At 42.2% G+C, this 23,481-nt stretch overlaps 1 protein-coding gene across 2 annotated transcripts; it reads right to left on the bottom strand.

The window, feature by feature from the left end:
- Positions 1-313: 313 nt before the first annotated feature.
- On the bottom strand, positions 314-17,898 carry LOC309391385 (E3 ubiquitin-protein ligase TRIM58-like). Of its 2 annotated transcripts, XM_081951768.1 has the most exons (6): positions 17,291-17,898; positions 10,780-10,875; positions 4,821-5,051; positions 3,338-3,360; positions 2,333-2,433; positions 314-1,672 (listed from the first exon to the last, which is right to left on the bottom strand). In XM_081951768.1, exons 1-6 carry the CDS (start codon positions 17,720-17,722, stop codon positions 1,089-1,091), a joined length of 1,467 nt encoding a protein of 488 aa, XP_081807894.1. In that variant the 5' UTR covers positions 17,723-17,898; the 3' UTR covers positions 314-1,088. The 2 variants fall into 2 exon arrangements, with proteins under 2 accessions (XP_081807894.1, XP_081807895.1); XM_081951769.1 differs by lacking the exon at positions 10,780-10,875.
- Between the last annotated feature and the right edge of the window lie 5,583 nt (positions 17,899-23,481).

Below are 23,481 nucleotides of genomic sequence, written 5' to 3'. Positions count from 1 at the left end.
AGAGGAGGAGAGAGAGAGAGAGAAGAGGAAGAGAAGGATAAGAGGGGAATGTTCTTCTAAATGGGTGTATTTCAAATGATCAAGAGATAACCAGACTAGAGGAGGAAGAGAAGAAGAAACAAAAGCAATTTGAACAAAGAATTAAGGAAAAGTAGAGGTGTGGAAGGGAAAGGACAGGAAAAAGTCAGATAAAGACAGAAAAGATTTTTAAAAACTACACATACAAAGCACAGGATCTAAAGAAAAGGTTAATTTCCAAAAGAAATTAAGCATCTGAGTTTAAATCAGACTTCCCTCAGATATTATAAACACTTTTCCCCCACAGAAAACCCTTTTATGTCAATTTTGTTTCTTGCTGTTTTGAACTTTTGCATGTTTATTCCTCTGGTAAATGAAAGTCAATGATTTTGGATAGTGTTGCCTTTATTATTTATTTATTTCAGGTACTTTTGTGTTACTTCCAACAGAAGTATCCCAGCTATTCACAAAAGGCATGAAAATAATAATATTAACTAAAATAAATATCCGTAGAAGTCCAACATTGATAGTAATAATAATGACTAATGCTAAGAGACATCCTCGATTCATACTCCATCGCCTCCTCAATCCCCAGGAATTGTTTTTCAGAACTCCTTTTGGATGGAAAAAAGGAGGGGATTGATTTAGAGACAAATGGCTTTGTGTTAGAATAACTGTAGAAAGGCAACATCACATGAAATAATAGGAATAAGCCATGTCTATTCCATATTGAAAGATCCACTTAGATACATTTCTCTGATGCAGGAATGTCTCAGAGGGTGAAAACATGTTAAAGAGACCCAGATGAGAATAGCATAAGTAAAGAATGTCCCAAAAATGCTTTTTTAAGAGGCAGCTGGACTTTCAGTTTTTTCTTTGAAGACATTTCATTTCTCATCCAAGAAGTGGATGAGAAGCAAAAGGTCTTCAAAGAAAAACCAAAAAGTCCAGTTGCCTCTTGAAAAAGGGGACAACCATGACCTGAATGACTGAGAATCTCCATAGATAAGTAAGGAATAGCATCACCTAGTTGTCCCATTCCAGATTAAAAGCTTCGCATGGAACCAGCCTTAGAGGTGTGAAAAAGTCTCAATGGCCAGAAGAGAAAGACTTGATTGATCTTTGGCTGGCTGGATAATGAGGGGAGCATCGTTGAGACCCCCTGCCTGGATTCCAGGATAAAAATAAGGTCGAAGGGTCTCAGAGAAGGAATCCAAGAAGGTAAAGATGTGGGAACCGGTATCGCTATTATAGAAAGAAACCTCTCCTGCATCGTAGTCCAGGAAGACACCAATCAGCTTTGGCTTTGCTCTGAGCACCAATTCTGTGAGTGAAGAGGTAAGTGCTGCATACTCATCCCCATTCCTCAGCCATATTGTCCAGAATCCTTTTGCTGGCGAGGGGGTGAAGATCCCTTGGCGGCTCACTGATTCTTTGCACACTCCCAGTGTCCAGCTGGACTTGCCTTCCACGCACACCACCCAGTAATGCTTTCCGAAGGTGAACTGCTCACGGCCCATTAAACAAGTGCATGTTTCGAAGCGTGATGAGTTCTTGGGCAGATCTTGCCTTTGATCCACCACTTGAACGCTGAGGAGGTCCTCAGATAAGCGCAGGTAAGGATTAGCTGTATCCGGATCAAAGGTCACCGATGCTGAAAGCAGAAATAGAGACCATCAGGACAGCTCTAGATTTTTCAGTCGTAACAAAGGAAGGTATATGTTTTGGCCAGTCTTTTAATTTGCCCCTCTCTGCCCCGCAATGATCTTGTGATGCTAGGAAGGAGACCTGTCCAAATCCCTGAGATCCATGGTTAAGTTGAAAACTTGAACACATAACCGAATCCAATACATTAAACCAGGGGTGTCAAAGTCGATTTCATTGAGGGCTGCATCAGAGATATGTTTGATCTTGGGGGGGCAGGGTGAGCTTAACATTGCTCGTATCAGCCCCCCACCCCCCCGTCCCCCCAAGCACTCTGTCAGTGAAAACAGGATCCCAAGCTCTATTTTTGGCTGCGACAGCCTCTTGCAACCCTCTGCCAGTGAAAACAGCTAGGAAGTGCCGTCCACGCCTTCGTGATCTCTGTTTTCAGCTGCAATGGCCTCCTGCAGCTCTCTGCCAGTGAAAACAGAGCTCGGGAGGCCCGCGGGCCACCCTCCCAAATTCTGTTTTCACTGGCAGAGGCACTGCAGGGCGGCCCTTCACTGTTTCCAGCCAGATCTAAGCATTCTGTGGGCTGGATCCAGTGCCTGGGTCTTCAGTTTGACACCCCTGCATTAAGCCCAGCATGACATAAGCACCTCTCAATTACCGCTGTATCTTTGTAATGACTCCATCAAGCCAGGAACATCATAGGAGTCTTGCAATTCCATCGAAATTGGTGGTGGCTCTTTCAGGGATAGTCCTTCAGTCCTGGGGAGAAATAGCAATAGCGCTTAGACTTATAGACCATTTCACAGAGAGTTTTACAGCCCTCTCTAAGTGGTTTACAAAAATCAGCATATTCCCCCCAACAATGTGGGTCCTCAATTATCCCACAGGAATTAAAAGCAGGTCATTCTTGACATACAAGAATTTGTTTAGCAACTGTTCAAACTTACGGTAGCCCTGAAACAAACATCTCCTCGCCTTTATGACTATTGCAGCATCCCCACAGTCCTGTGATCAACAATTCTGGCTCTTGGCAACCAGCATGTATTTCAGAGGTGGTATTCAGCAGGTTCTGACCACTTCCGGAGAACCGGGAGCGGAAATTTTGAGTAGTTCTGGAGAACTGGTAAATGCCACCTCTGACTGGCCCCGCCCCCACCTATTCTCTGCCTCCCGAGTCCCAGCTGATCGGGAGGAAATGAGGATCTTGCAGTATCCTTCCCCTGCAACACCCACCAAGCCACTCCCACCAAGCCATGCCACTCCCATCAAACCACGTCCACAGAACCCGGGAGTAAAAAAAATTTAATCCCACCACTGATGTATTTATACAGTTGCAGCATGCCAGGGTCATGTGATCGCCATTTGTGACCTTACCACCTGGCTTCCAACAAGCAAAGACAATGGGGGGGAGCCAGATTCATTTAACGACCTCATGATTCACTTAACAATGGCGGTGATTGACTTCATCGTCACAAAAAAGATTGTAAAATTGGTCACAATTCACTTTAAAAATTGCCTTGCTGAGCAACAGAAATTTTGGGCCCATTGTAATCCTAGTTTGAAGACTACGTATAAATGCCAGCTTTTATCTGGAAGCAAACTTCAATCAGGATTTATTACAAAAATAAACCTGCAAATAGTTGTCTAAATGTAGTGTACTAACCTGATCAAGGACCTTTTCACATCCTAGAAGAAAAAACAAAAAAAGATGGTAAGTGCTTTAGTATTTTTTTTCAAAATGTTGCTGAAAGAACTTATAAAGAATCCTATTGTTAATGCTGCTCTATCAAACATTATAAGACAGGGGTGTCAAACGTGACTTCATTGAGGGCACATCAGGGTTGTGTTTGAGCTCAGGGGGCCAGAGTGGGCATGGCCAGGGTGGGAGTGGCCAGGAGGTGTGGCCAGCTCAACATCACTCATGTCAGGGGCCCCTGTGGTGGCCCGAGCGCTCTGCCAGCAAAAACAGGCTCCCGAGCTCCGTTTTCAGCTATATTTTGTTTCTAGTCCTCAAGGTTCTAAGGAACAAAGCCCAGTTAAAATGTTGGGGGGTGGGGAATGATGCTTTCAGCAGCTTCGCCATTTTCTTAAAATACATCAAATGTTATCCCTCAATAACATAGAGTTTTAGCACAGGGCTTGGATATTAATCTAGGATATATACAATTCATAACTTATCAATCACTTTGTATGCTACCTCAACTTCCAAAGTCGCATTGCTCAGAAAAAAACATAGGATGTGATAGCAACCACAAAATTGAAAAAGCTTCCCAGAATCCAGTCCCATTACAAATGTAATAATGCAAACGTCTAACTGTGTGGAACTGTAAAATTCTAGAAATTACAATGAACCAATGTTGCCTTCTGTTCATTCTACACTCTATCTTTTTGCAGCACTAGTCCTGGAACAATTTCATGATTAATTATACAAGAAACATAGCAAAGCAACATGAAAAGAGACTTACGAGAAATCATTGAGCTCTTTAGCAAGGAGTCCCTGCCGATTTTCCTGTGGTGCTGTTTATTGTAGGGCTATTGACTCGCCAACGAAGTGGTGCCTATTTATCTGCTCACATTTACAGACATTAATTCACATTTACATGCTTGCAAACTGCTAGGTGGGCAGGCGCTAGGCCAGGGGTGTCAAACTCGATTTCATTGCTGTCCGCATCAGGGGGGGGTTGATTCAGGGGTGGGTAGGTATGACCAGCTCGACATCACTCGTGTCAGGGGCACCCTGTGGTGGCCTGAGCACTCTGCCAGCGAAAACGAGCTTCTGAGCTCCGTTTTCAGGTGTGACGTCTTCCTGCAACCCTCCGCCAGCGGAAACAGAGCTCTGTTTTCTGGGCAAGTCCTTTGCTGTTTCCAGGATGGCCCTGTGGGACAAATCTAAGCACCCTGTGGGCCTAATCCAGCCTGTGGGCGTTGAATTTGGTATCCTTGAGCTACGTGAAGACAAGCGCTCACCCCATTGCACAATGCTTGGTTCTTGAACCCGGGCTGCTGGCTTTCCGGATGACAAGCCCAGCCTCTTATGCAATGAGTCCTCGCGCTGCCCTCTGTAGCAAGAGGCTATGGCAAGTGTGCTTCATGTAGCCATTGTTTTCTCTTGCTCCTTTCAGCTGGCATACCCTAAAGGACCTCACCTTGAGCAAAGCGGCTGCAGGTTCTTGGCATTTATGTTCCATCTCTGTGATGAGGTTTTGCAGTCCAGCACATTGCTCAAGGAGGAAGTCTGAATTCCTCTCCAGCTTCTTCAGGGTTCCCAGCTCTTCCTCCTGAAGATGCTTCAAAAGCAATTTCTCCTCTTCGGTGATTACCTGGCGGCGTTTTTCAAACCCTGATACAATGAGTGCTCTGTGTTTCTTGACTTTGTTCTAGCAGGGGGATCAAGCGAAAGCAATGCTGAACATTGGATGACTCAAACTAATATTAAAGGAATATATAAAAATATTTATTTCATGTGAGAGTGAAACATGAAAACATTTCTTTCATATTTAAGAAATATTTTAAGAAATATTAAATATTTATTAATAAATATTAAAATATGCTTAATATCAAAATAATAATATATTTTTTCCTTAATAATATTAACCCCCATTCAGGAAGCACCTGCCCTTTCTAGAATAAAAATAATCCAATAAGGAACATATATCTCAGAGTTTGTTGCAAAAATCACATCCAGAAAGCACACACAGGTAATTGATTCAGCAGGATTCATTAACTTCTTTATATACATAATTGTTCTGACCCCCCTTCTTCCCTCTCCAACACAGAACACACTCCGGACCAAAACTACTTCAACAGGATTTATTGCACAGACAGACAGACAGATCCTTGGCAGCAATCCACCACGACTAGGCTCTCAGAACCCTCCGGCTCGGAGACACGATAGCAGCTATCCAGCATGCCAAGCTCACAAGACGGAACTTTCCCAATAGTTCCTACATTGACTTCTGCAAAGGGCGTATGCACAATCAGTCCTTTTATAGTCTACTTATCAGCAGCTGAGAGCAATTGCCGCCAGTAACTGCGCCCTTGCTCCTTGCGTCTGTGGGCGCGGCGGTAATGAGCATCTAAGAACTCCCTGCTGATGTCTGTCCCGTGACTCCTCCCCACTGCTCCAAGGCATGGCATCAGGAGCCCCCTTCCTTTGGCTCTCACTGCTGCTCCATGCCTCAGGCGCCTCCTGGTGGCCAACCAGACTCTCCAATCCCTGCTCAGAGTCAGAACCCTGCCCAGGGTCCTCCACATCCTCCAGAGCTGACTCATAGGGACCCTCACTGTCGGAGTCTGGTGGCAGCTCCAACGGCTCCTGCTGGGCCACAACACATAATAACACATGAGTAAATGTACAATAGCAACAGCAGATTCTTCCTATGTGGTGGTAGTTACAGGCAAAGCACAGCAGAGGAGAGATTGGTTTCTAGTTTCAATTCAGAGAGCAGACTAGATTAGTTCTCTTTGCACAGACTCAGAGCTACATAGGTAAGCCATGCCCGGGCTCCAAGTCACCAAATAGTTCCCATTGGCTGATCCAGTTGTCATGCCTATACATTGGCTGACCTTGTTACCATGTCCTATTCCAGCCAGTCCCCAATGTCTGACCTGTTGCTATGCCCTATTCCAGTTCATGAATATTCTGAAATGTATAACTGCAATCAAGATAAAATTAACATCCATCAATGTATGATCAAGGAGTAATGAAGAGTTCATAAATCCATTAGAGATTGCTTTTGCCCAAAGCAAATTCCCCCACATCCAGATTGCAACAACAAATGGAGTCCTTCATTGTCCTGCCCCTAAAAAAAATCATTCAAACTAACCAAGTTTGTAGAAGGTAATATAAAAGGAATGTAGCTTTTGGAGGAAAAAATAGTAAAAATTGGTAGTACTTAGGTCCTTGTGCAAATGATCTACTGCCATGATGTGAAATGCGTTGATTTGCATATTTTGTCTCTATGTACTTTATTTTATTTTGTTTGGTCTTTGATTGCTGCTTCAATGAATTGGCCTGGGCCCTACTTTAAGCTAACTAGCCCATCCCCAATTTTTCTTGGTTCTTTTCACAATTGGTTTTACATTGGCTGTCTTCCAACCTTCTGAACCAGAACGGAAATTACATGGTTTTCCTTTCAGCAATGCTTAAATCTTTGTCATCATCTCTACTTCCTGGTTTTCCTGTCTTTAAAATAACCCTTTTTGCTATTCCCCCAACACCATGTTTTGTATATATTGATACTGACAAATGCTGGTGTGCAGTTTTTTTTAATTGTAGTGGATTTGTGGTTTGCCTTTAAAATGTTACAAAACAAAATTTGCAACTGTAAGAAAGTACACCAATATGTTTATCTCTTCAGAATTCTTGTTCCTGCTGAGTTTTGAGTTTTTCTGGGTACTTTAGTTGATAATTGGTGCTCGGAGATCCATATCTAGGCTACTTAAGGTAAAGGTTCCCCTTACACATATGTGCTAGTCGTTCCCGGCATTAGGGGGCAGTGTTCATCTCCGTTTCAAAGCTGAAGAGCCAAGGTATCTCCGTGGTCATGTGGCCAGCATGACTAAATGCCAAAGGCACATGGAACACTGCTACCTTCACACCAAAGGTGGTTCCTATTTTTCTACTTGCATTTTTACATGCTTTCAAACTGCTGGGTTGGCAGAAGCTGGAACATGTAACAGGAGCTCACTCCATTATGCTGCACTAGGGATTTGAACTGCTGAACTGCTGACCTTTCTGATCGACAAGCTCGGTGTCTTATCCACTGAGCCACTGCGTCCCTTTTCTAGGCTACTTAGTAAGTTTTAAATCAGTGCTCAAGGACAAGTCAGAGATGCAAGTCGGTTGTGGTTTGATCTGGGGAAAATGTTAAGTAGTGTGCCTGAAAATCAAATTGTTTTTTGTGGTTCTGTTTGTTCTGGGGAAAATAAGCTTCCTAGTGCTTGAAAATCCAATTGCTTTTTAAAGCACAGCTTTAAGGAGTTGCCCAGAAACCCTAAACTAGTCTATGCAAGCACAGGATTTTGTGAATCTTCTTTGTGGGAAGGGGATTTACTTTCTGTAATCTTTTCAGCCAGAACAGCCCCATAGTTTAATTGTAAAGAGAGTTGGGCAAATAGTGTCATTCTTCCTGCCTCTTGAAGCTTAGCCACATTCCTTATAACCAAAAAAACAAAACAATGAACTGTGATTCTTTCACATACAATGACTCCAAACCCCCAGACAAGGGTCAAGAGTCTCTGAGAAAGTGTGAAATGCCTTACACACAAACAGAGGCCAGGTCCTCAGAATCAGTTCCTGACACTTGTGGGTTCAGAAGGTTATCAAGGGGGCTTTAAGCTCTCCAGGTTCAATGGTGCTCTTCCTATCTTTGAACCTGGAGAGCTTAAAGCCGCCTTGATACATCAACAATTTGAACAACTGTGGATCTTTCCCAACATCTGCGCCAAATAGCTACTGGTGACTCACTTCTGGGTTGTAAGAGAGCTTGCAGGAAAGAAAGCAAACACACCCGAGGCAAATGCACGTGCAGTAAGCATGTGCTAGTACTTCTTGCCTCACTGAGAATGAGGACCCTGCCACATAAATCCATCACTTCTTTGGCACCTTTTGTCCTGCTTCTATTCCTTGTATGGGGCTGTTCTTCACTACCCTCAACCCAGGGGTGAAATGCTCTGAAGCCTGCTGCCGGTTTTTGGATACTGGTTTAATTTATTTCAGACGAATGCTACAGCTGTGCAGAGATATAGCCCAAATTGCACGGGTAACAGGCACAGAACATCCCCACACTTTCAAGCTGATGAGCAACTTGGAAATTAGCCATTTTAAGTCTTTGCCTATACTTGTCCATCCTCATCCACCACCTATTGAGGATAGGAGCTGTTGCTTGTTCTTCACAGAGGGGATTTGTGGGAAGAGGTATGAAATATTGTTTTTTTCACTTATCCACATGAGCCGCAATGACGCAGTGGTTAGAGTGCAGTACTGCAGGCTACTTCTGCTGCCTGCGGCTGCCTGCAATTTGGCAGTTCAGATCTCACCAGGTTCAAGGTTGACTCAGCCTTCCATCCTTCCGAGGCTGGTAAAATGAGGACTCAGATTGTTGGGGGGCAATAGGCTGACTCCGTCAACCACTTAGAGAGGGCTGTAAAGCACTGTGAAGCCATATATAAGTCTAAGTGCTATTGCTATCCTTCATTAAAATGGAAAACTCATGGGAACAGATGAAAAAATGATCAAAAAATTGTACAGTTATTTACTTAGAATATACCTAGAAGAAGAAGAGGTCAAAGAAACAATGATAAGATGGCCAAAAAACTTTGGATATACAATAGAACTAGAAAATTGGCAACAACTATGGAAAGGAATTATAATCCGACAATGGTGACAGCATATAAAGAGAATTTATATAAAATGTTTTATAGATGGCACATGACACCTGAAAAATTAGGAAAATGTTTAAGGATAAATCAGCTAAATGTTGGAAATGTCACCAATTGCCAGGAACATATTATCATATGTGGTGGACATGTAGGGATGCAAAAAGTTATTGGGTTAAAATACAAACATGGTTAGAGAAAATGATACATAAACCCATAGAGTTTAAGCCAGAGATATTTCTATTGGGTATTCTACCAGAGAAATACAGTAAAGAAGATTCATATTTGATTGTACAAATAACAACAGCAGCCAGAATTGTATTGTATTTGCACAAAACTGGAAAGCAGACAAAATCCCTTCGGAATGGGAAGTAATAAAGAAGATATTAGATTGTGCAGAAATGAATAGGTTGACATTGAGAATAAAGGACAAGGAGGAATCAGTGTACTATAGGACATGGGGGCAATTTTATGAGTGGTTTGAAAAAAGGTGTAACTAGAAAGAAAAAGGAACAAAACATGAAATAAATATCTCAGACAACACATGATTAATACAGGGGGAGGGGAAATAAGAAAATATTAAAATGTAAATATACAGGCAGAAAAATGATATGAATTGACATATGTTAAATAATAATTATAAGAATGTATATCTAAGAATGAATTTGAAAGGAAAAATAAAAAAATCTTTTTTACATTTAAAAAAAAATGCTAAAAAACAGCACCACTTGTGGCTTTACTCCTGAAAGATAGAGCACAGGGATCAACAGTGAAGGTACTTTTCCAATGATTCATGGAGTGCAATATAACATTTTAATGTATCTGCCTAGCAATTCCTTTAATGTTTCTACATTTTTGTGATTAGTAGGGTCGAATCTCTTCTTTGGGATCTGCAGTGCATATTTGGAGCTGTTCAAAAACTTTGTATACAATGGTGGTGAATATGTGTAGCTCGGGTGTAGGACAAGGGTAGAGATTCGTTCTTCGTGTTGGTTTCTAGGGGTTGGTTTCTGAACGTTTCATTACCAAGCTAGGTAACATCTTCAGCAGAATTTAGAGGATGTCAGTGTCAGTGTTCTTCTGTTTATCATGGCTTTGTGTGGTCAGCAGATCTTGTGATGTGAGGTCACATCAGGTGAGGGTCCCATCAGGTCAGGCTCTTGTGATGGGTCTTGTGAGGGGTCAGGCTTGGGTGTGTCAAGTGAGGGTTTTTGAAGATGTTACCTAGCCTAGTAATGAAACATTCGGGAACCAATTCTCAAGTTCGAAGAACGAAACTCCATCCTCACTTTGTATACTGTCCTGTTGAATTTATAAGAGACTGTAGCTGCCTGTGCACCTCCCCCACCACAACGCTTTCAAGGCATTTAAAAACACCCCACTGAAGATTCTTCATATAACCCTATTAGTTAGGACCAGTAGTGGGATTCAAAAATTTTTACTACCAGTTCTGTGGGTGTGGCTTGGTGGGCATGGTTTGGTGGGTGTGGCAGGGGAAGGATACTGCAAAATCCCTATTTCCTCCCGATCAGCTGGGACTCGGGAGGCAGAGAATAGTTGGGGGCAGGGCCAGACAGAGGTGGTATTTACCGGTTCTCCGAACTACTCAAACCTTCCACTACCGGTTCTCCAAAACTGGTCAGAACCTGCTGAATACCACCTCTGTTTAGGACTCAGGTTAAAAAAGAGCTAGTCAGAGTCAGGCAGACATGATTAGGAGCTTGCCTTCCATTGGTCTGTTTTCTCCTTCTCTTGGACTTCCAGCTTTATTGCTTCTGCCAGTGTTTTTCTGAGAACGCCCACAGCTTCCTGAAGCTTCATCTAAGAAAGAAAATGCATATGAGGCCTGGATGTAGATGTATGAATACACCTTCAAATTAACATAGTATGCTGGGAAAGTTGGGGGGCACAGGGCTTGGGAACTCCAGTTCCAAGCAGCCTCAGCTGATAGGTCCAACAGTGAAGGAGAGGTTACAATAATGGGGTTTGGTTTAGGTGGTTGTTACCAGAAGGTATGTTGATTTTTTTGGAGAGCAGTAGAATTAGAATTAACACAGTTGCGGAAGCAGAGGCTTTCACTAAAAAACACAGTGCTCTCTTAGGTGACATGGGGGATGTTACACGAGAAACAAAGCAGGGAGGGGCTGAGGCTCTGCCAGTGGACGGGGGGGGGGGGGGAGGATGCGACAACAAGAAAACTCAGATCACAAAAGTGAATTGAAACACTATTGCAAATGTTGTTACAATGTATTTTCAAGGAAGTGACAAAAGTAAAATGATTGAAACATATTGATGATGTTGTGTTAAACCTAAAACTGCTAATATCTATGTAAATGTTCATAGCTTTTTATCTTTCTTTTTTGTAAAAGTTGGGAGACCCAGGGGGGCTTCTCCCCCCCCCCCCCCCGCACAATGTAGCTGTCAAAATGTTCCATAACCTCTTAACCCCTTTTTCCTTGTAAAACTTTTAAAACCAATAAAAAAATTTAAAGATAAAAAAAAGGAGAGGTTGTAGTTCAAGTAACTTTTGGAGAATCACAGGCTCTTCTCTTTTCTTCAGGAATTGTTTCAGTGTGAAAAAAGTTTCTCTAGCAATAGGACTATCATCTCAAGACAGGGGTCTCTGGCCCACAAGATGATGTTCATGCCTAACAACTCTTGGCTAATGCTTATCTATGTTTACCAATGTCCACAGTGACATTCACTCCATGGATTTACCTAGAGCCGTGATGGCAAACCTGTGGCATGCGTGCCGCAGGTGGCACGTGGGGCCATTTGTTAGAGCACATGAGGTGTTGCTCTGTCAGCTCCAGCATGCATGCGTGCGCTGGCCAGCTGACTTCGACCTTCATTTTCGGTTGTTTTTCTCCCTCCAGAGGCTTTCCCACATGGATGTGGGGGGGGGGATCACACGCATATAATTATGGGTGTGGGCATGCCTGTGCATGACTCCCCTGCGCTCCCCCCACTTTTGGCATGCGATGGCAAAAAGGTTAATCATCACTGATCTAGAGCAAAAACTCCAAGGAAGCTTCCACTGTTCACCCAACTCAGTTTAGATGTACCATTTATAGTTGATAGAAGATTACCAACTGGAGAAAGTAATTTTTTGATAAATCACTGAACTTAGAGATAAGGTTTAAAAAGCTTTTATATCTCAGGTTGACACATAAAGCACAGACACTCATTAATTGTACAATAAGAGGGAACCATCAGTAAAATACAGACGAAACCAAATTTCAGTGAAGGAAGTGCTTTACATTTTCCCAAGGACTTTTCGTTTGGGGGGAAAGCAGCATGACCTGTTTCTCCCTACTTCCTGAGGAAAGTAGGTTTTATGATAAAGGTTGTGAAATGGGGAGATAAGCATTGTCTGCAAATGCTTTCACTTCCACTTTTCCACTTATTTTTTAAAAGACAGGAAAAGAGAATCAAAAATTGGCAGCTACGATGGGAGCTCACTGCTGCTGCAGGAGGAACATTTTTGCCACAATAATATGAAAAAGAGAAATAAAGGGGGGAGTGTACTTGCATTTTAATGAATAATGTCAGAATTTCTATTTATTTTCCAGTTGTGTTCTGTAGCAGCTGCTATATAGAAATGGGGTGGGGGAGGTTGTGGTGTTTGACTTTTTAAACATCCATTTTATCTGTCTGCTCAGGAAAGCTCATTTTGGCTTAATTCTGCCCAAGTTGTAAAAACTGAATGTGGAAAAGAATGCAAGGTGGGGGAAAAAGTTAACAATCCTAATTCCTAAATATAATGTTTAGAAGCACAAGGATTAGGAAAAATTGTTCAACATCTGTTATAAAAAATTACTGCCATCTACAAATGTCATAAGTAGCCCAAGAATACCCCAAGGCTCTGTTTTAGGCCCAGTACTCTTCAATATCTTCATCAATGATTTGGATGAGGGAATAAATGGGGAACTCATCAAATTTGCAGATGACACCAAGCTGGCAGGAATAGCCAACACTCCTGAAGATAGGCTTAAGATACAGAAGGATCTTGACAAACTTGAACATTGGGCACTATCTAATAAAATGAAATTCAATGGTGAAAAGAGTAAGGTTCTACATTTAGGCAAGAAAAATGAAATGCACAGATACAGTATAGGTGGTACCTTGCTCAACAGTAGTAACTGTGAGAGGGATCTTGGAGTCCTAGTGGACAACCATTTAAATATGAGCCAGCAGTGTGCAGCAGCTGCCAAAAAAGCCAACACAGTCCTAGGCTGCATCAACAGAGGGATAGAATCAAGATCACGTGAAGTATTAATACCACTTTATAATGCCTTGGTAAGGCCACACTTGGAATACTGCATTCAGTTCTGGTCGCCACGATGTAAAAAAGATGTGGAGACTCTAGAAAGAGTGCAGAGAAGAGCAACAAAGATGATTAGGGAACTGGAGACTAAAACATATGAAGAACGGTTGCAGGAACTGGGTATGTTTAGCTTAAGAGAAAGAAGGACTATGGGAGACATGATAGCAGTGTTCCAATATCTCAGGGGTTGCCACAAAGAAGAGGGAGTCAAACTATTCTCCAAGGCACCTGAGGGTAGAACAGAAGCAATGGGTGGAAACTAATCAAGGAGAGAAGCAACTTAGAACTGAGGAGAAATTTCCTGACAGTTAGAACAATTAATCAGTGGAACAGCTTGCCTCCAGAAGTTGTGAATGCCCCAACACTGGAAGTCTTTAAGAAGATGTTGGATAGCTATTTGTCTGAAACGGTATAGGGTTTCCTGCCTAGGCAGGGGGTTGGACTAGAAGACCTCCAAGGTCCCTTCCAACTCTACTATTGTATTGTATTGTATTGTATTGTATTGTATTGTATAACAAATGTGTTTCTAACTGTTTGTTTTTCAATATATGCATTTGTTAAATATACATACTTTCTCTTTCAGATTATTAGTTTTGATGGTCAATGCCCATAGTAAATTTAACCTGGGAAGTGCATAAATTTAATTTGGGAACAATTTAAAATTAAAGCAATTAGCACCATTTGTCTGAAGTGGTTTAGTGGTTTCCTGCCTAAGCAGGGGGTTGGACTAGAAGACCTCCAAGGTCCCTTCCAACTCTCTTATTCTATTCTACTCAAATATGAGCAAGTTTTTGTCTTACAAAAACATCTCTTCTAGCTAGACAGTCATGGATTGGAAAGAAAGGAGTGGGAAGGAGAAATTGGTCCAGAAAAAAGAAAGGATTTTCTTGGATGTTATGCTTAGATCGTACAAAAATGAGTGGCACAATTTCGCACAATTTTGTGGATGGGTATACAAGAAAGCTGTACTCTAATTACTAATATATGCTTCCAAAACAAACAAACAAAAATACCCTTTCAAAAACTAACATTCCTGGAAAATGCATAAGCTATCCATCTTCATAACGAGATGCTATCCGCTTTGTAACATAACCCTGCTCAGTACATTCCTACAGTAGTTCCCCATACACACCCCCTTGCTCAATATAGCCTTTGGGAATAAAAAGAAGGGGGGGGGGGGAATGCATAACCTTTGGTTCTAAGATGCAGATCTTTTTAGAAGCTATAGCTATTGTAAGAAGCAGAGATGTATAACTTGGTTAAAATGAAACAAGTTGATGCTTTTTACAATTCTGATAAAATACAATTATCAAAAAATAGCTTTTTACGATTCTCATATTACAGCGAGGGACTTACGATCTCTCTTAACATTTTGCAAGGGCTTCATTGTTATTGCTTTTAGTAGACTACCAAAGCGGGCGGTTACTTGTTTAAAAGGGGAGGAAGTAAGCTTTTGGGTGTCATTGGGAGTTCCCCTAGGTTTCTCTCTATCCTACTGCTACTTCTTCAAGGCTCAGAAATGAAACAAATCACAAACAACTTCCTCTCTGTAAACCTCTAATGTTCCATGGTGAATACAGGAAATCTTGGAGAGTTCCGTTTGATCAGTCCATAATTGATGCATGAAGAAAGTGTGAAGAGCAATTGACATCAACCATGAAAATGGTTCCTGCCAAGCTTCGTCTGGAAATTTCTCAGTTGAGAGGAAATTTCTCTCTCCTCCCACCCTCCCTTCCTCTCTCCCTCCCCCGCCCTCTGGATTCTAGGTGGTATTTAAAGAAAGGCAAGGTCGGCAGTTCAGTGGTTCGAATCCCTAGCCCCATGTAATGGAGTGAGTTCCCGTTACTTTTCCCAATTTCTGCCAACCTAACAGTTCGAAAGCATGTAAAAATTCAAGTAGAAAAATAGGAACTATGTAGCTATTTACTTAGAATTAAATTAGAGGAAGTAAAAGAAACAATGATAGCATGGGCAAAAAAATTTGGTTACAAGATTGAATTAGAAAAATGGCAACTATGGGAAAGGAACTATAAATTAACAATGGCAACAGCATATAAAGAAAATTTGCATAAAATGTTTTATAGATGGCACATGCCACCTGAAAGATTAGCAAAAATGTTTAAGGATGTCAGCTAAGTGTTGGGAGTGTCATCAATTACCAGGATCATATTATCAAATGTGGTGGACTTGTAGGGAAGCAAGAAGTTATTGGGTTAAAATACAAACATGGTTAGAGAAAATACTACACCGACGTGTAGAGCTGAGACCAGAGGTATTTTTATTGGGTATTTTACCAGAGAAATGTAGTAAAGAAGATACATATATGATCATACATATAATAACAGCGGCTAGAATTGTATTTGCACAGAACTAGAAAACAGACAAATCCCGTCAGAAGGAGAGATAATAAAGAAAATATTGGACTGTGTGGAAATGAATAGGTTAACTTTGAGAATAAAGGACAAAGAGGAATCGGTGTACTTCGGGACATGGGGGCAATTTTATGATTGGTTAGAAAAGGAATATGAATAAAAGAGTACAGATCAAACAACCCAGACGACACATTATTAAACTAAGGGGAAGAGGAGGGAAAAAACAGAAAAATATTTATATAGAAATATACAGTTAAAAGATAACATATGTGGAACTATTATAATGAAAATAAAATGTGGAATTTATTTTTATGTAAATATGGAACCAGGTTTGCTTGAAATCCACCCCAAAAATCCTTCAGAGTGAAGAAAGTAATAAGTAAATACAACAATGGAAGGAGGGAGAAAGGAGAAAGGGAAAGAAGAAAGGGAAAAGGAGAGGACATAAGGGAGGGTAATAAGAGTAGGAGAGAAGGTAGGAAGGGGACAAAGAGAGGAGGATTGGGGGGAGAGGGAGGGGAAGAAGAAAAGAGAAAGGAAAGGAGGAAAGAAAAAGGTAGAGAAGGGAGGTTGGGAGGATGGAAGAAGTAGTACGGTTGTTGCAAAATAAGATGGATGTATGGGGTGGCAAGAAAGCCACCCTGATTATAATTTTAATTTTTTAAAATGAATTGTGATAAATGTAAAAGGACAGCATAAACATCAATAGTACTTGTGAGGATGTATATTTGTGAATGTATATATGAGAAAGAAAAATAAAACTTGTTTTTTTAAAAAAAGAAAGAAAAATAGGAACCATCTTGGTTGTAAGGCAACAATGTTCCATGCGCCTTCAGCATTTAGTCATGCTGGCCACATGACCACGGAGACGTCTTCAGACAGCGCTGGTTCTTTGGCTTTGAAACAGAGATGAGCCCGCCCCCTACAGTCAGGAACAACTAGTACATATGTATGAGGGGAACCTTTACCTTCACCTATGTTCAAAAAGCCTAACTGATGATCTTGGCAGTTTCACAGGCCTTCAAGGCCAAGGGGGTTGAGAGAGCCACTTCATCTTTTATGTATTTTTTTCCCAACAAATATAAACTTGACGGTCATGGAAGGCTTTTTTTTTTAAAAAAAAAACGAGAACAGGTAGGCCCAGGCAACTGTTAGAAGCCACGGGGTCCCCCCACATGAGAATATCATTATGTAATTTATGCAAATGTTGTCACTGTGTATCATTTGCATGCGACAACACTGTCCTTCCAACAGAAGCCCAAGAATCAAGGAAGAACAGTTGAATTACAGCCTGGACACTTTGAATCTAAGAACGTTTTCTGCATTCATGCTTCCTCTATATACCCCCCTTTCTCTCCGACAGCAAAGGAAGTTTCCCTGTGAGGTTACCCTTCCAAAACAGCGACCCTGGACTGAGCATGCATAACCAGCCCAAAGCTTTCCTAGTGAGCCACTGAGGATTTGGGGAGGCAAAGAAGCCCAGCCTATCCTCACTCCTAACTCTCCATTTGGAATCCAAACCCAGCTTCCTCCTTACCTTGTAATCATGAGCTGCCTCCTCAATGGGAAGCACAGAGTGCATCCGATGCTCCCGAGATTTGTCACACACCAAGCAAATGGAGTCCCCGTCGTCCTGGCAGAAAAGCCTCAGTTTTTTGCCATGCTTCTCACACAAGGCCTCCGCAGGTCCTTGACTGGGCCTCCGAGCCAGCCGCTCAATGCCCTCCACAATATTGGCCAGCTGCCTATTGGAGCGGGAGTTGCTTAGCAAAAACCCCATCCGGCACTGGGGACAGAGAGCTGCCCCGGTGGTGGAACCGGCTCCTCGCTCGCAATAGTCTGAGATGCATGCCAGGCAGAAGTTGTGGCCACAGTCGATGGTCACTGGTTCCCTCAGATACTCCAGGCAGATGGAACAAGAGACCTCATCCTGAAGCCTCTCCACGGGGTCGTCCAATGAGGAGGCCATTCCTGCTTAAAAGACCATTTAAATCGTCCTGGAGATGGACAACAGTCTCATTTCCAAAGAGCTGTCAGCATAATGAGGGTGTGGTTACAACAGGGAGGAAGTTTGGGGCAAGAATTTCCTTCTTGGAACCCTTCCACCCGTTTCTTTCTCTTGTTGACGCTTTTCATTCCAGACCAAGACAAGCACACAGAAACCAGAAAATTTCTTTTGCAAGGAGATAGAAAGGGGAGGCGGGGAAACAGGACTTCAGCCAAAAGTCAAAGTCACCACTTTACGTGATTTCCCAAACAAGGTTAACGAGTTTCGGGGGGTGCAAAGCAAACAGGGCTGGGTGTCTCGGATTCCTGCAGAAATCTGTGTGAACTGAAGTCTCCTCCCTAAAAGGTCTGGGGGATTAGAATTGTGCATGGCTATTGGGGGGTGGGGGGAGGGAGGCAGAAGAGAGGTAGGAATAAAGGTGCTAAATTTCATTAAAATAGTGTGTCCTGTTTTATTTTATTTATATATATGTTTATATTTTTAGTTTTTATTTAATTATTTATTAGTTTGTCAAACATGTACAAACTAGCAGATATAAGTATGGACATGGACATGAACAAAGGAAATGAATACAAATAAATGGGGACATTAGGACAGGGACAGTAGGCAACTGGTGTGCTTATGCCCTGTTGTTGTTTTTTTTCAAAAGTATGCTAGTCCTTATTGTTACTATGCAGACAAAACAACTAATTTTCTTATTCAGAACAGGGCCTTCCCAGGAGATTCCAGAACAGCCCAAACCCTGAGAGTTACTGAGAAATATACTCTATTGAGAGCTGCATCTAATATTTCCTACATGAGATACCCACAAGAAAATCCCAGGCAAATATTTCTCCCCTTTTCTCTTTCATCTCTTTCTTGCACGTGCAAGCAAAATACCCCCTCAGAGGGACTGTCCTCCCTTGTGGAAAACACAAGGAGGAACTCCTCGGCTCCTTGCTCCCCCCCCCCCAAAAAAATCTTTTTTTGTTGTTGTTGGCCACTGGTGGTCACTGCATATGGTCCCTGCCGATACGCTCTTGCCCGCCACCCCTTCGAAACGCGCAAGGACGGGACAAAACAGCGCGGATTCTTTCATTAAAACCCCCTGTATTACAAAGGGATTTTAATAAAAAGATTGTGATGACGTCAGTGCCTCACCAGCCATAAACCTCACCGCACGTCACTGATGCTATCCCTCTTTTGCTTTGACCGGCAAGTGTCATGTATAAGTTCCCAAATTTTGGATAGCCGAGAAATTGTTTATGTTGCTTTTTCATGTGCACTTCTTGCAGACATATTATTTTAATTTCTCTCATTTATTAAATGTCCTTTTCCTTTTTATAGCCGAATTCAGTCCATTTATGTGACCGGTCAGGCAAACTGGTAGTGGTGACCGACCCACCCAGCCCAACTCTAGGCCGTGCACATGCGTGAAGCTGTGAGTGTGAACAAAGCGCATGTATGGAAGGCACATATGCTCATGAAGCAAGTGTGTGCATGCATGCGTACACAGTTTTGGTGTGCAGCAAACTGGTGGTAAAATGATGTGAAACCCACCTCTGATTATCTTACTCAGATTCTCAAGGCAAACTCTGAAATTTGTTCTCACATAGCATTGAGAAACATCAGGGCACAATTTCCTACATATTCAGCAAGGTCCTTGGCGCTCAGAAATTGAGTGTATCTCCATGAGGACACCCTTGTTCAAGATTCCCATATGACTCCAGAAATGGAATCCCCCCCCTCCCATGTGCCAGGAAGGGAACTGAATGTTGCCAGGATTCCAAGTAACAGATCCAACACAATCAAACCTCTGAGGCTTAGGTGCTTCTCAAAGTACAGATTTAGTAGGCATGTCATATTGGCACATCTGGTGAAAAGCTGACTTTGAAGGTCCCCCAGTTTTCCCTGCCCAAATTAAAAGTCAAAGTTCCTTCCCCCAGTCCGCATGTCCATCCCATGGTCCAATCTAGCCCCAGCCCCAGCCCCAGTTGGTTCCAGTCCACACCTCCCCAGCACCTAGTGAGAACATCCTTGGTTCCCAGGAGAAAGAATTTTATTTTGGCTACAAGTTCCCAGCTATCTCTATTCCCCCTTCCCGTTCCCACAGCCCCAACCAGTGTAGCTGTGGCAGCCCTGAAGGTGCTCCACAATGGCTTCAGGGTTGACATGTTGGGCTATCCCTCCAGTATATCCAGAGTAAAAGCTAGACATGCTAGAAAAGGACAATGCAAGATGCCCCAAATCAGGAGAAGACTAGGATTACATTTTGAACTAACACATTATCTTGAAAGGCAGCTTTAAAAAAACTCCACTCACCATCAGAGACACAACCGAGCTACACAGTTGTACAATATGTATTGGGATAATTCGGGGCTGCCATAAAATGTCAAGACATTTTCTCTCTCTCTCTCTCTTGGAATGTCGGCTTTAAAGATTTTGTATTTGGTGGTCTTGTACCTAGAAGTCCAAAATCATCAACTCTACTACAAGTAGTCCTTGACTTACAACAGTTCATCTAGTGAGCATTTGAAGTTACAACCACAAGGGGGGGGAGTGGCTTATGATTGCTTTTCACCCTTACAACCGTTGCGGCATCCCTATGGGCATGTGATCAAAATTCAGACAGTTGGCAACTGACTCATATTTATGACTGTTGCAGCGTCCCAGGATCGTGCAATCCTCTTTTCCGGCTTTTTGACAAGCAAAGTCTATGGGGAAGCTAGATTCACTTAACAACCGTGTTACAACCTCTGTGATTCACTTAACAATCGCGACAAGGAAGGTTGTAAAATCTGGCTTCCACGTTGACTTTGCTCATCGGAAGATGGCAAAAGGTGATCACATGACCCCCGGGGCACCGCAACTGTCATAAATTTGAGTCAGTCGCCAAGTGGCTGAATTTTGATCACATGCCCATAGGGATCCCACAATCGTTAAGTGTGAAAAAAGATTATGTAAGTCATTTTTTTTCAGTGTTGCGGTAACCTTGAATGGTCACGAAATGAACAAGTTGTAAGTTGAGGACTACCTATAATGTGAACAGACAGTAAAATATACAGTTTGCATGTGCCTGGAAACATTTGTTCCACTGGAAAGGACAATAGAACATCTTTGCAGGATGAGTGAAACACTAGAGAGTATAGGACACAGGTGTCAAACTTGCCTTGAGCTTGTGCTAACTGTGTTTTGCAGGACCACTTGCAGCCAGAAGCTGTGTGTGTGCAAGAGAGAGAGACAGAGACAGAGAGACAGAGACAGAGAGCGAGCGCTTTGCTCCAGGACTTGCCATAAACATGGGAAACTTTGTGGTGAAGTTGAAGCAATAAAATGGAGTTTGAACTATCAGCTGTGTTGCCAGAGGTCATCACATCAGCTTTGGCATCTAGCCATGGTACTGAAGTAGCCCAACTCGGCATCTACTGTACGAGTAAATTATGAATACAAACCATTTCCCACATATATGTTGGTTGTTTTGTTGGAAGTCTTACCTCGGCTGCCTCATTTATCAACTTTTATCAACATTATGAAGTAATCACACCTTCCTTCTGTGCAACTGCCGACGGTGAATCTGCTCCAATTGCCATCGTTTCCATACAGCAAATGTAATAGAGGAGGTCCTCAACTTATAACAGCTATTGAATGACTACTCAAAATTACGGTGCTGAAAAAAAGTGCCTTATAAACTGGCCCTTATACTTATGACCATCACAGCACCCTTGCAGTCCTAAGATCCACATTCAAGCATGTATTTATAAAAGTTGCAGCATCCTGGGGTCATGGGCTCGCCATTTATGACCTTTCCACCTGGCTTCTGATAAACAAACTCAGTGGGAGTAACTAGATTTGCTTAAACAACAGTGTGCTTTAGTTGACAATGGTGGTGATTCACTTAATGAACGTGGCAAAATGGTCATAGAATTGGATGTGACTCACTTAAAGATTGCATCACTTAGCAACAGAAGTTCTGGTCCCAATTATGGTTGTAAGTTAAGGACTCATTCTTTACATTATAAAATCAAACTATATCACCAATGATGCATGACAGCATACAACCTAAGTCCAAGAAAGTTGTTTCCATGTTAGAACCAAGAGAAGTCCATAGGACTTCTCTCCCAGTCCCACCCACAAATTATGGTCCGCTACGGTTCTGCTCTTTTCTCAATCTGAATGGTGAATTTATGAAGCATCTCATTCCTCAATAGAATGCATTTGCCCAAGAGGTGGCTTTTAAGCTAAAGCTGGACCTTGGCTGCTCTAATTGAAGTGAGCTGACCCTCAACTACCTTTAAACTGATGAAACCTGTGGGGAGATTTAGTGAATAAACTGCTGCGGAACAATATGAGAGAATCACTGTGGTAGACCGTGAAGGAATCAGTCAGTTTACCTTTGCTACACATGTCAACATCTATTTGAGGGCACTGTGAAATGAAGAGCACATCGGTATAAGCTGTTGAGTAGCTGGGGAATGGGACAATTCCATTTAATTATTTAAAATAAATAAGCATTATTTTAATTTTTGCCATTCACATTTCATTCTATCCCTCCTTTTGCACCCTTTTTTTAAAAAATGATTCTATTCCACCATTTCTTTGGTATTAGTGTAACTCTGGTCCCGTAGTGAGTTGTTCTGGGGCAAGATGACCGTGGCAAGTTGACCTGCAGTGAGTTGGCATTGGCAATTTGGCTGTAGAGAGTTAGCCATGGTGAGCTGACCGTGGCAAGTTGGCCGTGGTGAATTGTCATAGACCCAAGTAGCGCTCTACCACCTTTATTTGGAAGCACTAAATAATTCAGAGGTACTGCCTCCAAATTACTTTTGGAGATAACAGGACACAAAACAATGGACACACACTTTCTGGGGTGAGTAAGTAAACCCTAGTTACTCGTATGTGTTATGTGCGTGTGATTATTTCCCCTAATGCGCACATCTTTATCATGTTTTCCCCAAACTGCCCTTCTTGCAAATCAGGTATGTCTATTTCCCTAACGTGCATGTTTCTCTAAGCACGTTTTGGTTAGGGACCTGCAGTACAAAATACAGAGAATGAAACAATAAATTGAAGGAGCCTTGTATTTTGGTTGTCAGTTAAGGTCCTGCAAATTCAGGTTGCATTAACCACCGAAATTGAAAAGAAAGCAATCACTGCTGCCACAGACTGGTCTTTGACTCTATATACCGTATTTTTCATAGTATAAGACGCACCAAGATTTTGAAGAGGTAATTTAAAAAAAAAAAAGTTTTTGCATTCTGCAGGCCTCCCAAACCCTCTGCACGCCTCATTTTGTGTGAAAAACGGGGCATGCAGAGAGTTTGAGAGGTCTGCAAAGTGCTCTGGGGGCTGGCGGGGCAAAAATGAGCCAAATAACGGCCTGTTTTTCACTCCTTTTTGCCCTCCCCAACCCCCAGGAGCACTTTGCAGGCTTCCCAAACCCTCTGCACATCCATTTTTGTGAAATGGGCAGAGTTTTGGGAGGCCAAAAATGCTGTATTCAGTGTATAAAACGCACCCAGATTTTCACCCTCCTTTTGTGGGGAAAAAGATGTGTCTTATACTCCAAAAAATACAGTACTTTTTAAAAAGGATTTAAATTAAAATATTGAAGATTAGGAAGAACCTAAACTATTTCTTCTTGCTTTTGGTGGACCTAAAAGATCTGCAGGTTCAATGCAGCACTAGGTTAGAAACGTACTCCAAGATTAGCATTAGAGAGACAGTGGATTCATACAAACCAG

The sequence above is a fragment of the Natrix helvetica genome, assembly GCF_964273705.1.
Source record: "Natrix helvetica genome assembly, chromosome: 1".
Lineage (NCBI taxonomy): Eukaryota > Metazoa > Chordata > Lepidosauria > Squamata > Natricidae > Natrix > Natrix helvetica.
Note: the sequence above shows the minus strand (reverse complement) of the source record. Positions and strands in the feature narration are given on the sequence as shown.